The 14,316-nt window shown below is 42.2% G+C and overlaps 1 protein-coding gene across 1 annotated transcript in view; it reads right to left on the reverse strand.

The window, feature by feature from the left end:
• Positions 1-14,316, reverse strand: part of LOC139749260 (uncharacterized) — a 481,728-nt gene that overhangs the window by 409,806 nt on the left and 57,606 nt on the right. Inside the window, exon 8 of the mRNA XM_071662996.1 lies at positions 1,371-1,524. Within this exon, the coding sequence (XP_071519097.1) occupies positions 1,371-1,524 (154 nt within the window). The remainder of the gene's footprint in view (positions 1-1,370; positions 1,525-14,316) is intronic.

The raw sequence follows: 14,316 nt of genomic DNA on the forward strand, positions 1-14,316 counted from the left end.
AACTGGAATGATGTGGTATACCGGGGTCGACATGCTGTCAATGGATTGAACCAGGGAATGTGAAGCATCTGGGGTAAAGCATGGAAAGTTTTGTGGGGCCTAGATGTGGAAGGGGAGCTGTGGTTTCGGTGCATTATACATGACAACTACAGACTGAGTGTGAATGAATGTGGCCTTTGTTGTCTTTTCCTAGCGCTAACCCACTCGTGCGGGGGGAGGGGGGTGTCATTTCATGTGTGGCGGGGTGGAGACGGGAATAAATAAAGGCGGCAATTATGAATTATGTACATGTGTTTATATGTATAGGTCTGTGTATGTATATATATGTATATGTTGAAATGCATAGGTATGTATATGTGCGTGTGTGGACATGTATGTATATACATGTGTATGTGGGTGGGTTGGGCCATTCTTTCGTCTGTTTCCTTGCGCTACCTTGCTAATGCAGGCAACAGCAACAAAGTATAATATATATAAAAAAAACAATATATATATATATGATGCCTTCAGGAATTCCCTCAACAGTGAGGCCACGGCAAAAGAGTCTTCATAAATGGTGAACTCCACACTTTTCAGCCTTTAGTGCCTAACTCTTAACAGGCCACTGGCAGAGGACAATTCTGGTGTAGTATTTTCAGTGTTTACAGAAGCTCCTACCTATTGCTCCAGCAGACTACTTTTACCTAATGTTCCAACTTATTACTTTTACCTAATGCTTTCATCTAAGATTCTTACCTACTACTTCAACCTATTCCTCCTACCAATTTGCTAAAACAATAGGACAAGCACACAGCGCTCACCAAAGAAAAAATTTACTTGCGAAGAATGAGTTGTGTGAATTGAATGATGTCAAGTGTTATGTGTGACAAGGAGAGACTTATGTTTGTCGACAGAATGCCAGTGGTCCACATGTGGGTGAGGTAGAAGGAAGAGACAGCTACCTGAATGAAGCAGACAACCACTGAAGTGCTGGCTTACTACACAACCATGATTAACTTCCTGATACCCAGGCAGGTAGTAAAGGTAATAGAACTCCCTGGTCGGTGGCTGCCTACCAACTACTACTTACCTGTATGTATAATTCGTTTCAGAAAAAACATCTATTGAAAAGTTCAGCACTAGGTTCACACAAACTATTCAGAGCAGCCACAGTCAATGGGTTAAAACACATCAACATACTCTATTCTCGTAATACTTCTACCTGGAGACTGCAAAAACGTTTTCATGGACAGAGTTAAAAATAAAAGAAAGCAATATGTCTCAAATCATTTATGCAAGGTTTTATCGAATTTTCCAAACAGCAGCCTTGAGTTCTTGTTTTTATTCATTTGTAGCAATAAACCATATGTTACAACAGGAAAGTAACTCACCTTGAGAACTATCTGAATTTAATACACAGAGTTCCTCTAGAATCTGTTGCAGATCCTTACTACTCCCACGCAGAAATATACCAGTAAGTGCATAACATTCAGCTAATGTATTCTTGGCCTGTTTCAGGGCAGCACATCCTGCTCGATAGTAAGCCTAAAAAAGAAATTAGTTTCCATACACACAATCTTCACGGGGAAGACATGCATATAACTTAGTTCATAAAATATGTTTCCTTATATCAGTCTATATGTGCCTAAGGTTGAGAAAAAAGTTTTCATCCAGTAAAACCTATACTTTTGTGTCTCTGCTACTGTGATATAAACCAAATTGTATTACTGTGTCCTGGCATCATCCTTCCTCAGTTTGGCACCATCCTTCCGAGCAGTCAGACGAGCCTGTGTTTGCTTCACAGAGCAATCTAATGGAGTGGTTCTAAAAATCTTTTTTGTAATGATTTTTTGGTGCTCTGTCACTGCATCTTTTCAAGTAGAACTCTTTTGTGAGGTTTAAAATGTTTAGCTAGTTGTATACCATACTGCAATGCTAAAAAAATCTATAAATTGTGAGGTAAAAGAAAGAGAAAAATACTCCTAAACATGCACTTGGAAAATGCTGTGAAGATTTTGGGAAACATGGAACTCTCATAAGCCTAACATACAAGGTAGTGTTTTTCCATGACTGTTTTAATAAGCCTTATTTTCAGTAATACATAATTTCTGTTAACAATTTAAGCATTCTAGCAAGTCAACAGTGTTCTATGTGCAAAGGGAAGTTTGACATTCAGTTTGAACAGCCCATCCAGTCATATACACACACATATATATATATAAATACCAATACACATTCATATACATATATATATATATCAACATATACACAGATATTTACATGCATACACATGTACATATTCATACTTGCTTGCCTTCATCCATTCCCAGCACTACACTGCCCCACTGGAAACAGCATTGCTACCCCCGTTTCAGAGAGGGAGCACCAAGTAAACAGACAAAAAAGGCCACATTTTTTGTTCATACTCAGTCTGTAGCAGTCATGAGTATGTACTGAAACCTTAGCTCCTTATCCAAATCAAGGCCCCACAGACCTTTCCATGGTCTACCCCAGACATTTCACATGCCCTGGTTAAGTCCATTGACAGCATGTCAACCCCAGTATATCACATCATTCCAAATCACTCTATTCCTTATATGCCTCTCACCCTCCTGCATGTTCTGGCCTCGATTGCTCAAAATTTTTTTCACTCCATCCTTCCATCTCCAATTTGGTCTCCCACTTCTCCTTATTCACTCCACCTCTGACACATATATCCTCTTAGACAACCTTTCCTCACTCATTCTCTCCACATGTCCAAACCGTTTCAACACACCCTCTTCTGCTTTCTCAACCACACTCTTTTTATTACCACACATCTCTCTTACCCTTTCATTACCTACTCAAACCACCTTACACAATGTATTGTCCTCAAACATTTCATTTCCAACACATCCTCCTCCTCAGTACACCCCTATCTGTGACCCATGCCTCGCAATCAAATAATACTGTTGTTATTACTATTCCTTCAAATATATCCATTTTCACTCTCTGAGATAACGTCATCTCTTTCCACACATTCTTCATCACTCCCAGAAACTTCGCCCCCACCCCTATCCAAAGAGTCTCTTCCACTCCCACGGTTCCATTGGCTGCTAAGTCCACTCCCAGATACCAAGAACACTTCGCTTCCTCCAATTTTTCTCCATTCAAACTTACATCCCAACTAACATGTCCCTCAACCCTGCAGAACCTAATAACCTTGCTCTTATTCACAATTACTGTCAACTTTCTCCTTTCATGTACTTTTCCAAACTCAGTTACCAACGTCTGCAGTTTCTTAATCGAATCGGCCATCAGTTCTGTATCATCGGCAATCAGCAACTGACTCACTTCCCCGGCCCTCTCATCCCCAACAGACTGCATACTTGCCCCCTCTCCAAAACTCTTGCTTTTACCTCCCTAACCACCCCATCCATAAACAAATTAAACAATCATGGGGACATCACACACACCTGCTGCAGATTGACCTTCACTCTCCTCTCTTCCTACTTGTACACATGCCTTACATCCTTGATAAAAATTCTCACCTATTCTAGCAGCTTACCTCACACACCATATACACTTATAACCTTCCACAAAGCATCTCTATCATCCCTGCCATGTGCCTTCTGCAGATACATAAATGCCCCATACAAATCCATCTGTTTCTCATGCCCCATACAAATCCATCTGTTTCTCAAAGTATATGTCACAAGCATTCTTCAAGGCAAACATCTAATTGACACATCCTCTACCACCTCTAAAACTACACTGTTCCTCCCCAATCTGATGCTCTGTAAAAGCCTTCACCCTCTCATCAATACCCTCCCATACAAACTTTCCAGGAATACTCAACAAACTTGTGCCTCTAAAGTATGAACACTCACCTTTATCCCCTTTCCTTTGTACAAGGGCACTATACATGCATTCTGCCAATCTTCAGGCACTTTACCATGATCCATACATACAATGAATATCCTCACCAACCACTCAAAAACACTGTAACCCCCTTTCTAAGTAAATTCAACTCCAATACCAACCAAACCTGCAGCCTTGCTGGATTCAATCTTCCACAAGGCTTTCACCACCTTTTCTCTCTTCACAAAACCACTCTCCCTGACTCTCTCACTTCCTGCTAACTTCTGACACCACCCTGACTAAAACACCCTACATCTGCCACTCTATCATCAACACATTCAACAAACTTTCAAAATACTCACTCCATCTCCTCCTCACTTCATCACTAACTGTTATCACATTCCCTTTGTCCCCTTCACTTTAGTTCCCACTTGCTCTCTTGTCTTATGCAAGTTAATTGCCTCCTTCTAAAACATATTTTTATTCCCCCTAAAGTTTAATATTTCTCTCTCATCCAAACTCTCTTCTGCCCTCTCTATGAACTCTTGCATCTTCCTCTTGACCTCCTACTGCTTTCTCTTATACATCTCCCAGTCATCTGCACTACTTCACTGCAAGTACTGCCCAAATGCCTCTCTTTTCTCTTTCATTAACAACTTTAATCCTTCATCCCATCACTCACTATCCTTTCTAATCTGCCCAACTCCCACCTTTCTCGTGCCACATGCATCTCTTGCATATGCTATCACAACTTCCTAAATACATCCCATTCCTCACCCGCTTCCCCCATGTCATTTGCTCTCACCTTTTGTCATTCTACACTCAATCTCTCCTGGTACTTCCTCACACAAGTTTCCTTTCCAAGCTCACTCACTCTCACCACTCTCTTCTCCCCAACATTCTCTCTTCTTGTAAACCTCTACAAATCTTCACCTTCACCTCCACGAGACAGTGATCAGACATCCCACCAGCTCCCCCTCTCAGCGCATAACATCCAAAAGTCTTCCTTTTATACACTATCACTTAACATGTAATCTAATACTGCCCTTTGACCATCTCTCCTGCCCACATACGTATACTTGTGTATATCTCTCTTTTGAAACCAGGTATTAAAAATCACCAGCCTTTTTTTCAGCACACAAATCTAAAGGCTCTTCATTTACATTCACAACACTGAACACCCCATGTACACCAATTATACCCTTACATGCTACATTACTCATCTTTGCATTTCAATCACCCATCAGTACTATCTGGTCTTGTGCATCAAAACTGCTGACACACTCATTCAGCTGCACCCAAAACACTTGCTTCTCAAGATCTTTCTTCTCATATCCAGGTGCATAAGAACCAATAATCGCTCATCTCTCTCCATCCACTTTCATTTTTACCCACATCAATCTAGAATTTATATCCTTACACTTTATCACACACTTCCATAACTCCTGTTTTCAGAGTGGTGCCACTCCTACCTTAACTATTGTCCTCTCACCAACCCCTGACTTTACTCCCAAGACTTTTCCAAACATTCTTCCCCTTCACCCTTGAGCTACATTTCACTCAGAGCCAGAACATCCAGGTTTCTTTCCTCAAACATACTATCTCTCTCTCTCTTCTTGGATACATCCACAAACATTCATACATCCCAAACTGAGCCTTCAAGGAGGATGAGCACTCCCTGCATGACTTCTTTTGTTTCCTTATTTAAAAACTGAAATACAAGAAGGGAAGGGTTTCTAGCCCCCAGCTCCCACCCCCTTTGAATGCCTTCTATGACAAACAGGGAATATGTGGGAAGCATTCTTTCTCCCCTCTACGTTATTTATTTACTCTACTGAATTGATTTTTCCTGCATTAGCTCTAGGAAACAGAAAGAATGGCCAGTCCACTCATATAAACATATATATACATATATACACAAACAGCAAATATGTATAATTATAATAAATCAACATATGCACATATACATACATCTACATAGACATACAGAGACAAATACATATATACACATGTTCCTATGAGTCTACATGTACATATTCATACTTGCTTGCCTTCTATTCCTGGTGCTACCAGGCCCAAAAGGAAACTGCATCGCCACCCCCTGCTTCAGTGAGGTAGTGCCAGGAAACACACAAAAGGCCACACCTGCTCACTCTCAGCCTCCAGCGGTCATGTGTAATGCACTGAAACCATACCTCCCTATCCACATCCAGGCCCCACAGACCTTTCCATGGATTACTGAAGATGTTTCACATGCCCTGGTTCAGTCCAGTGACTGCATGTCGACCACTGTATACCACATCATTCCAATTCACTCTATTCCTTGCCCTCCTTTCACCCTCCTGCATGTTCAGGCCCCAATCACTCAAAATCTTTTTCACTCCATCTTTCCACCTCCAATTTGGTCTCCCTCTTCTCCTCGTTCCCTCCACCTCCGACACATATATCCTCTTGGTCAATCTTTCCTCACTCATTCTCTCCATGTGCCCAAACCACTTCAAAACACCCTCTTCTGCTCTCTCAACCACGCTCTTTTTATTTCCACACATCTCTCTTACCCTTACGTTACTCACTCGATCAAACCACCTCACACCACACATTGTCCTCAAACATCTCATTTCCAGCACATCCATCCTCCTGCGCACAACTCTATCCATAGCCCACGCCTCGCAACCATACAACATTGTTGGAACCACTATTCCTTCAAACATACCCATTTTTGCTTTCCGAGATAATGTTCTCGACTTCCACACATTCTTCAGGGCCCCCAGAATTTTCGCCCCCTCCCCCACCCTATGATCCACTTCCGCTTCCATGGTTCCATCCGCTGCCAGATCCACTCCCAGATATCTAAAACACTTCACTTCCTCCAGTTTTTCTCCATTCAAACTCACCTCCCAATTGACTTATACCTCTGTAATTTGAGCACTCACTCTTATCCCCTTTGCCTTTGTACAATGGCACTATGCAAGCATTTTGCCAGTCCTCAGGCACCTCACCATGAGTCATGCATACATCAAATATCCTTACTAACCAGTCAACAACATAGTAACCCCCTTTTTTACTAAATTCCACTGCAATACCACCCAAACCAGCCGCCTTGCCGGCTTTCATCTTCCGCAAAGCTTTTACTACCTCTTCTCTGTTTACCAAATCATTCTCCCAAACCCTCTCACTTCGCACACCACACCAACCAAAACACCCTATATCTCCCACTCTATCATTTAAAACATTCAACAAACCTTCAAAATACTCACTCCATCTTCTCACATCACCACTACTTTTTATTGCCTCCCCATTAGCCCCCTTCACTGAAGTTCCCATTTGCTCCCTTGTCTTACGCACTTTATTTATCTCCTTCCAAAACATCTTTTTATTCTCCCTAAAATATAATGAAACCCTCTCACCCAAACTCTTATTTGCCCTCTTTTTTGCCTCTTGCACCTTTCTCTTGACCTCCTGTCTCTTTCTTTTATACATCTCCCATTCATTTGCATTATTTCCCTGCAAAAATTTGTCTAAATGCCTCTCTCTTCTCTTTCACTAATAATCATACTTCTTCATCCCAACACTCACTACCCTTTCTAATCTGCACACCTCCCACACTTCTCATGCCACAAGCATCTTTTGTGCAAGCCATCACTGCTTCCCTAAATACATCCCATTCCTCCCCTAACCCCCTAACGTCCTTTACTCTCACCTTTTTCCATTCTGCACTCGTCTCTCCTGGTACTTCCTCACACAACTCTCCTTCCCAAGCTCACTTAATCTCACCACTCTCTTCACCTCAACATTCTCTCTTCTTTCCTGAAAACATCTACAAATCTTCACCTTCGCCTCCACAAGATAATGATCAGACATCCCTCCAGTTGAACCTCAAAGCACATTAACATCCAAAAGTCTCTCTTTCACTCGCCTATCAATCAACACGTAATCCCTGGCCATCTCTCCTACATACATACGTATACTTATGTATATCTCTCTCTTTAAACCAGGTATTCCCAATCACCAGTCCTTTTTCAGCACACAAATCTACAAGCTCTTCACCATTTCCATTTACAACACTGAACACCCCATGTACACCAATTATTCCCTCAATTGCCACATTACTCACCTTTGCATTCAAATCACCCATCAATATAACCCGGTCTCATGCATCAAAACTACTAACTGACTCAGCTGCTCCCAAAACACTTGCCTCTAATGATCTTTCTTCTCATGTCCAGGTGTATAGGCACCAATAATCACCCATCCCTCTCCATCCACTTTCACTTTTACCCATATCAATCTACAGTTTACTTTCTTACACTCCATCACATACTCCCACAACTCCTGTTTCAGGGGTAGTGCTACTCCTTCCCTTGCTCTAGTCCTCTCACCAACCCCTGACTTTACTCCCAGAACATTCCCAAACCACTCGTCCCCTTTATCCTTGAGCTTCGTTTCCCTCAGAGCCAAAACCCCCAGGTTCCTTTCCTCAAACATGCTACCTATCTCTCCTTTTTTCTCATCTTGGTTACATCCACACACATTTAGATACCCTAATCTGAGCTTTCGAGGATGATGAGCACTCCCCACGTGACTCCTTCTTCTGTTTCCCCCTTGGGGAAGAGCAGTGTGGTTTCAGAAGTGGTAGAGGATGTGTGGATCAGGTGTTTGCTTTGAAGAATGTATGTGAGAAATACTTAGAAAAGCAAATGGATTTGTATGTAGCATTTAGGGTTCTGGAGAAGGCATATGATAGAGTTGATAGAGATGCTCTGTGGAAGGTATTAAGAATATATGGTGTGGGAGGCACATTGCCAGAAGCAGTGAAAAGTTTTTATCGAGGATGGAAGGCATGTGTACAAATACGAGAGGAAAGCGATTGGCTCTCAGTGAATGTTAGTTTGCAGCAGGAGTGCATGTTGTCTCCATGGTTGTTTAATTTGTTTATGGATGGGGTTCTTAGGGAGGTAAATGCAAAAGTTTTGGAGAAAGGGGCAAGCATGTAGTCTGTTGTGGATGAGAGGGCTTAGGAAGTGAGTCAGTTGTTGTTCGCAGATGATACAGCTCTGGTAGCTGATTTGGGTGATAAATTGCAGAAGCTGGTTCCTGAGTTTGGTAAAGTGTGTGAAGGAAGAAAGCTGAGAGAAAATGTAGTATGGTTGAGGGACAAGTCAATTGGGAGGTAAGTTTGAATGGAGAAAAACTGGAGGAAGAAAAGTGTTTTAAATATCTGGGAGTGGATCTGGCAGCAGATGGAACCATGGAAGCAGAAGTGAGTCACAGAGTGGGGCAGGGAGCGAAAGTTCTAGGAGTGTTGAAAAATGTGTGGAAGGTGAGAACATTATCTCGGTAAGCAAAAATGGGTATGTTTAAAGGAAAAGTGGTTCCAACAATGTTATATGGTTGCAAGGCATGGGCTATATATAGAGTTGTGCGGAGGAGGGTGGATGTGCTGGAAATGAGATGTTTGAGGACAATATGTGGTGTGAGGTGGTTTAGTTGAGTAAGTAATGAAAGGGTAAGAGAGATGCGTGGAAATAAAAAGAGTGTGGTTGAGAGAGCAAAAGAGGGTGTTTTGAAATGGTTTGGTCACATGGAGAGAATGAGTGAGGAAAGATTGACTAAGAGGATATATGTGTAAGAGGTGGAGGGAATGAGGAGAAGTGGGAGACCAAACTGGAGGTGGAAGGATGGAGTGAAAAAGCTTTTGAGCGATCGGGGCCTGAACATGGAGGAAGGTGAAATGCGTGCAAGGAATAAAGTGAATTGGAACGATGTGGTATACCGGGGTCGACGTGCTGTCAGTGGATTGAACCAGGGGATGTGAAGCGTCTGGGGTAAACCATGGAAAGTTTTGAGGAGCCTGGATATGAAAGGGAGCTGTGGTTTCGGTGCATTATACATGACAGCTAGAGACTGAGTGTGAACGAATGTGGTCTTTGTTGTCTTTTCATAGTGCTTCCTCATGCACATGCGGGGGGAAGGGGTTGTCATTTCATGGTTTACTCCAGACGTTTCACATGCCCCGGTTCAATCCATAGTCAGCAGGCAGACCCCAGTATACCACATTGTTCCAATTCACTCTATTCCTTGCAAGTCTTTCATCCTCCTGCATGTTCAGGCCCCGACTGCTCAAAATCTTTTTCACTCCATCCTTCCACCTCCAATTTGGTCTCCCACTTCTCCTTGTTCACTCCACCTCTGACATATATATCCCCTTTGTCAATCTTTCCTCACTCATTCTCTCCATGTGACCAAACTATTTCAATACACCCTCTTCTGCTCTATCAACCACACTATTTATTACCATATATCTCTCTTACCCTTACATTACTTACTCGATCAAACCACCTCACACCAAATACTGTCCTCAAACTTCTCATTTCCAACACATCCACCCTCCTTCGCACAACCCTATCTACAGCCCACACCTCGCAGCCTTATAACATTGATGGAACCACTATTCCTTCATACATACCCATTTTTGCTCTCTGAGATAATGTTCTCCCTTTGCACACCTTCTTCAACGCTCCCAGAACCTTCCCAAACCGTGTGACTCACTTCCGCTTCCATGGTTCCATTTGCAGCCAAATCCACTCCCAGATATCTAAAACACTTCACTTCCTCCAGTTTTCCTCCATTCAAACTTACCTCCCAACTGACTTGTCCCTAAACCCCACTGAACCTAATAACCTTGCCCTTATTCACATTTACTCTCAGCTTTCTTCTTTCACGCACTTTACCAAACTCAGTCAGCACCTTCTGCAGTTTCTCACATGAATCAGCCAACAGCGCTGTATCATCAGGGAACACCAACTGACTCACTTCCCAAGCCCTCTCATCCACAACAGACTGCATACTTGCCCCTCTCTCCAAAACTCTTGCATTCACCTTCCTAACAACCCCATCCATAAACAAATTAAACAACCATGGAGACATCATGCATCCTTGCCGCAAACCGACACTGACTGGGAACCAATCACATTCCTCTCTTCCTACTCGTACACATGCCTTACATCCTCAATAAAAACTTTTCACTGGTTCTAGCAACTTACCTCCTACACCATATAGAGATGCTTTGTGGAAGGTTTTAAGAGTATATGGTGTGGGAGAGAAAAGTTGTTAGAAGTAGTGAAAAGTTTTCACCAAGGATGTTGGGCATGTGTACGAATAGTAAGAAAGGAAAGTGATTGGTTCCCAGTGAATGTCGGTTTGTAGCAGGGATGCATGAATGTCTCCATGGTTGTTTAATTTGTTTATGGATGAGGTGGTTAGGGAGGTGAATGCAAGTGTTTTGGAGAGAGGGGCAAGTACACACTCTGTTCTGGATGAGAGGGCATGGGAAGTGAGCCAGTTGTTGTTCACTGATGACATAGCGGTGGTGGATGATTCAGGTGAGAAACTGCAGAAGTTGGTGACTGAGTTTGGAAAAGTGTGTGAAAGAAGAAAGATGAGACTAAATGTGAATAAGAGCAAGGTTATTGGGTTCTGTATGGTTGAGGGACAAGTCAATTGGGAGGTAAGTTTGAATGGAGAAAAACTGGAGGAAGTGAAGTGTTTTATGTATCTGGGAGTGGACTTAGCAGCAGATGGAACCATGGAAGTGGAAGTGATTCACTGAGTGGGGGAGGGAGCGAAGGTCCTGGGAGCGTTGGAGAATGTGTGGAAGGCAAGAAAATGGGTATGTTTGAAAGAATAGCTGTTCCAACAATGTCATATGGTTGTGAGGCATGGCCTATAGATGGGTTTGTGCAGAGGAGGGTGGATGTGTTGGAAATGAAATGTTTGAGGACAACATGTAGTCTGAGGTGGTTTGATCAAGTAAGTAATGAAAGGGTAAGAGAGATGTGTGGTAATAAAATGAATGGAGAGAGCAGAAGAGAGTGTGTTGAAACAGTTTGTCAATCTTTCCTCACCTGTTCTATCCATGTGTCCAAACCATTTCAACACACCCTCTTCTGCTATCTCAACCACACTCATCTTATTACCACACTTCTCTCTTACCCTTTCATTACCTACTCAATCAAACCACCTCACACCTCATACTGTCCTCAAACATTTCATTTCCAACACATCAACCCTCCTCCACACAACCATATCTATAACCTATGCCTCACAACCATAAAACATTGCTGGAACCACTATTTCTTCAAACATACCAATTTTTGCTCTCCAAGATAATGTTCTCGCCTTCCACACATTCTTCAATGCTCCCAGAACCTTTGCTCCCTTCTGCACCTTGTGACTCACTTCTGCTTCCATGGTTCCATCCACTACTAAGTCCACTCCCAGATATCTAAAACACTTCACTTTCTCAAGTTTTTCTCCATTCAAACTTTATCTATTATACTTAATCACTGTTTCCCGAGTCAGCGAGGTAGCACAAGGAAACAGACAAAGAAGGGTCCTATCACTCATACACACATACATGTACATAAACGCCCACATGCACACATGTACATACACACACATATCAGCATATACATACACACACGCTGACATTACATCCATACACATGTACATATTCATGCTTGCTTGCCTTCATTCATTCCTGTCGCTATCTCGCACCATAGAAAAACAGCATTGCTATCCTCTGCTTCAGTGACATAGCGCCAGGAATACAGACAAAATGGCCCTCTCCTAATATCTTATTTCTCTGAAATACAGTTGTCTAATGATGTTCTCACAAGCCCCTTTGTCATATGGAACTATAATCTCCACTCATAATTCCTGTTCAAAGATGGTGTATGTGTGTATTCCAACATCAACACCCCTGCTGCATGCCTTGAAGACCTTGAGTTCCCAAACTTTGATGTTATCTGGCTCAAGGTGTATCTCCCAATTACAACACTTTTCCTTTGTTTCACCTCCTGCTCTCCTAATTCACAAATCCTATATCTTTTTTCGACTATCCAAATTCCTGCCATGAATCTGTGGCATCCTCTTACTCGCAAGCCGAAATAATTTACTTTGGGGATTTCAGTGTTCACCACATGGAATGGTTGAATTCCTCCCATATGAATGGTGGGGGATTGAAGCCCACACATTCTCCATTCATATTTTTCAAGATGGTACAGTCATTCAGAATGTATAGAACAATATGATGCAGAATATACAAGAGATGATATAATGGTCAAAAAAATATATTTAGCAGCACAATCAAATCTATCAATAAGACATACAGACATAAAAAAAGATGGCTAGATGCTGAGATTATTTTTTCTGACTTGTTTGCAGTATCCTGCATAAGTGAGGAAAAAACAAAGGAGGGCCACATTCACTCATAGCCATTCTCTTGCTATCATGTGCAATGTACTGAAACCACAGCTCCCTATCTACAACCAGGCCCTACAAAAACCTTTCCAAGGTTACCCCTACCACTTCACATGCCCTGGTTCAGTCCACTGCCAGTAAGTTGCCCTTAGTATACCACATCATTCCAATTTACTCTATCCGGTACACTTCACCTACATGGATGTTCAGACCCCAATCACACAAAATCTGTTTCAATTCATCTCTTACTTGGTCCCACCCTTCTCCTTATTCCCTTCACTTCTGACACAGACATCCTCTTTGTCAGCCTCTTCTCACTCATTTGATCCATATGTCCAAGCCATTTCAGCACACCCTCTTCATCTCTCTAAACCACTCTTCTTATTACTACATCTCCCTATCTACAACCAGGCCCTACAAAAACCTTTCCATGGTTACCCCTGCCACTTCACATGCCCTGGTCCAGTCCACTGCCAGTAAGTTGCACTTAGTATACCACATCATTCCAATTCACTCTATCCGGTACACTTCACCTACATGGATGTTCAGACCCCAATCACACAAAATCTGTTTCAATCCATCTCTTACTTGGTCCCACCCTTCTCCTTATTCCCTTCACTTCTGACACATACATCCTCTTTGTCAGCCTCTTCTCACTCATTTGATCCATATGTCCAAGCCATTTCAGCACACCCTCTTCATCTCTCTAAACCACTCTTCTTATTACTACATCTCTAACTTACTCATTTATTACTTACTAAGTCAAACCACCTCACAACATTTCATTTCCAGCACACCCACTCTCCTCTGCACATCCTCAGCTATAGCCCATACTTCAAATTCATATATCATTGAGATTAGTATACTTTCAAACAGACAATGATCTCTTTTACCACACATATTTCAATGCTCCCAGAAACTTTGCACCCTCACCCATCCCATGACTCTCTTCTGCCTCCATTATTCCATTCACTGTCATGTTAAGTCCCAAGTGGCTAAAACTCTTCACTTAATGGAAATTATCTCCATTCAAACACACCGAAACTAACCTGTCCCTCTGCTTTGCTAAACTTAATAACCTTCTTTTATTCAAATTTACACTAAACTTCCCCTTTTCACAAACTCTCCCAAACTCACTCACCAACTTCAGTAAGTCCTCACTCAGACCAGTGCTGTGTCATCAGCAAACAATGAACTTCCCAGGCCCCCTCATTCTCTGCAGATTGCATACTGGCC

This window comes from Panulirus ornatus, chromosome 6 (genome assembly GCF_036320965.1).
Source record: "Panulirus ornatus isolate Po-2019 chromosome 6, ASM3632096v1, whole genome shotgun sequence".
NCBI lineage: Eukaryota > Metazoa > Arthropoda > Malacostraca > Decapoda > Palinuridae > Panulirus > Panulirus ornatus.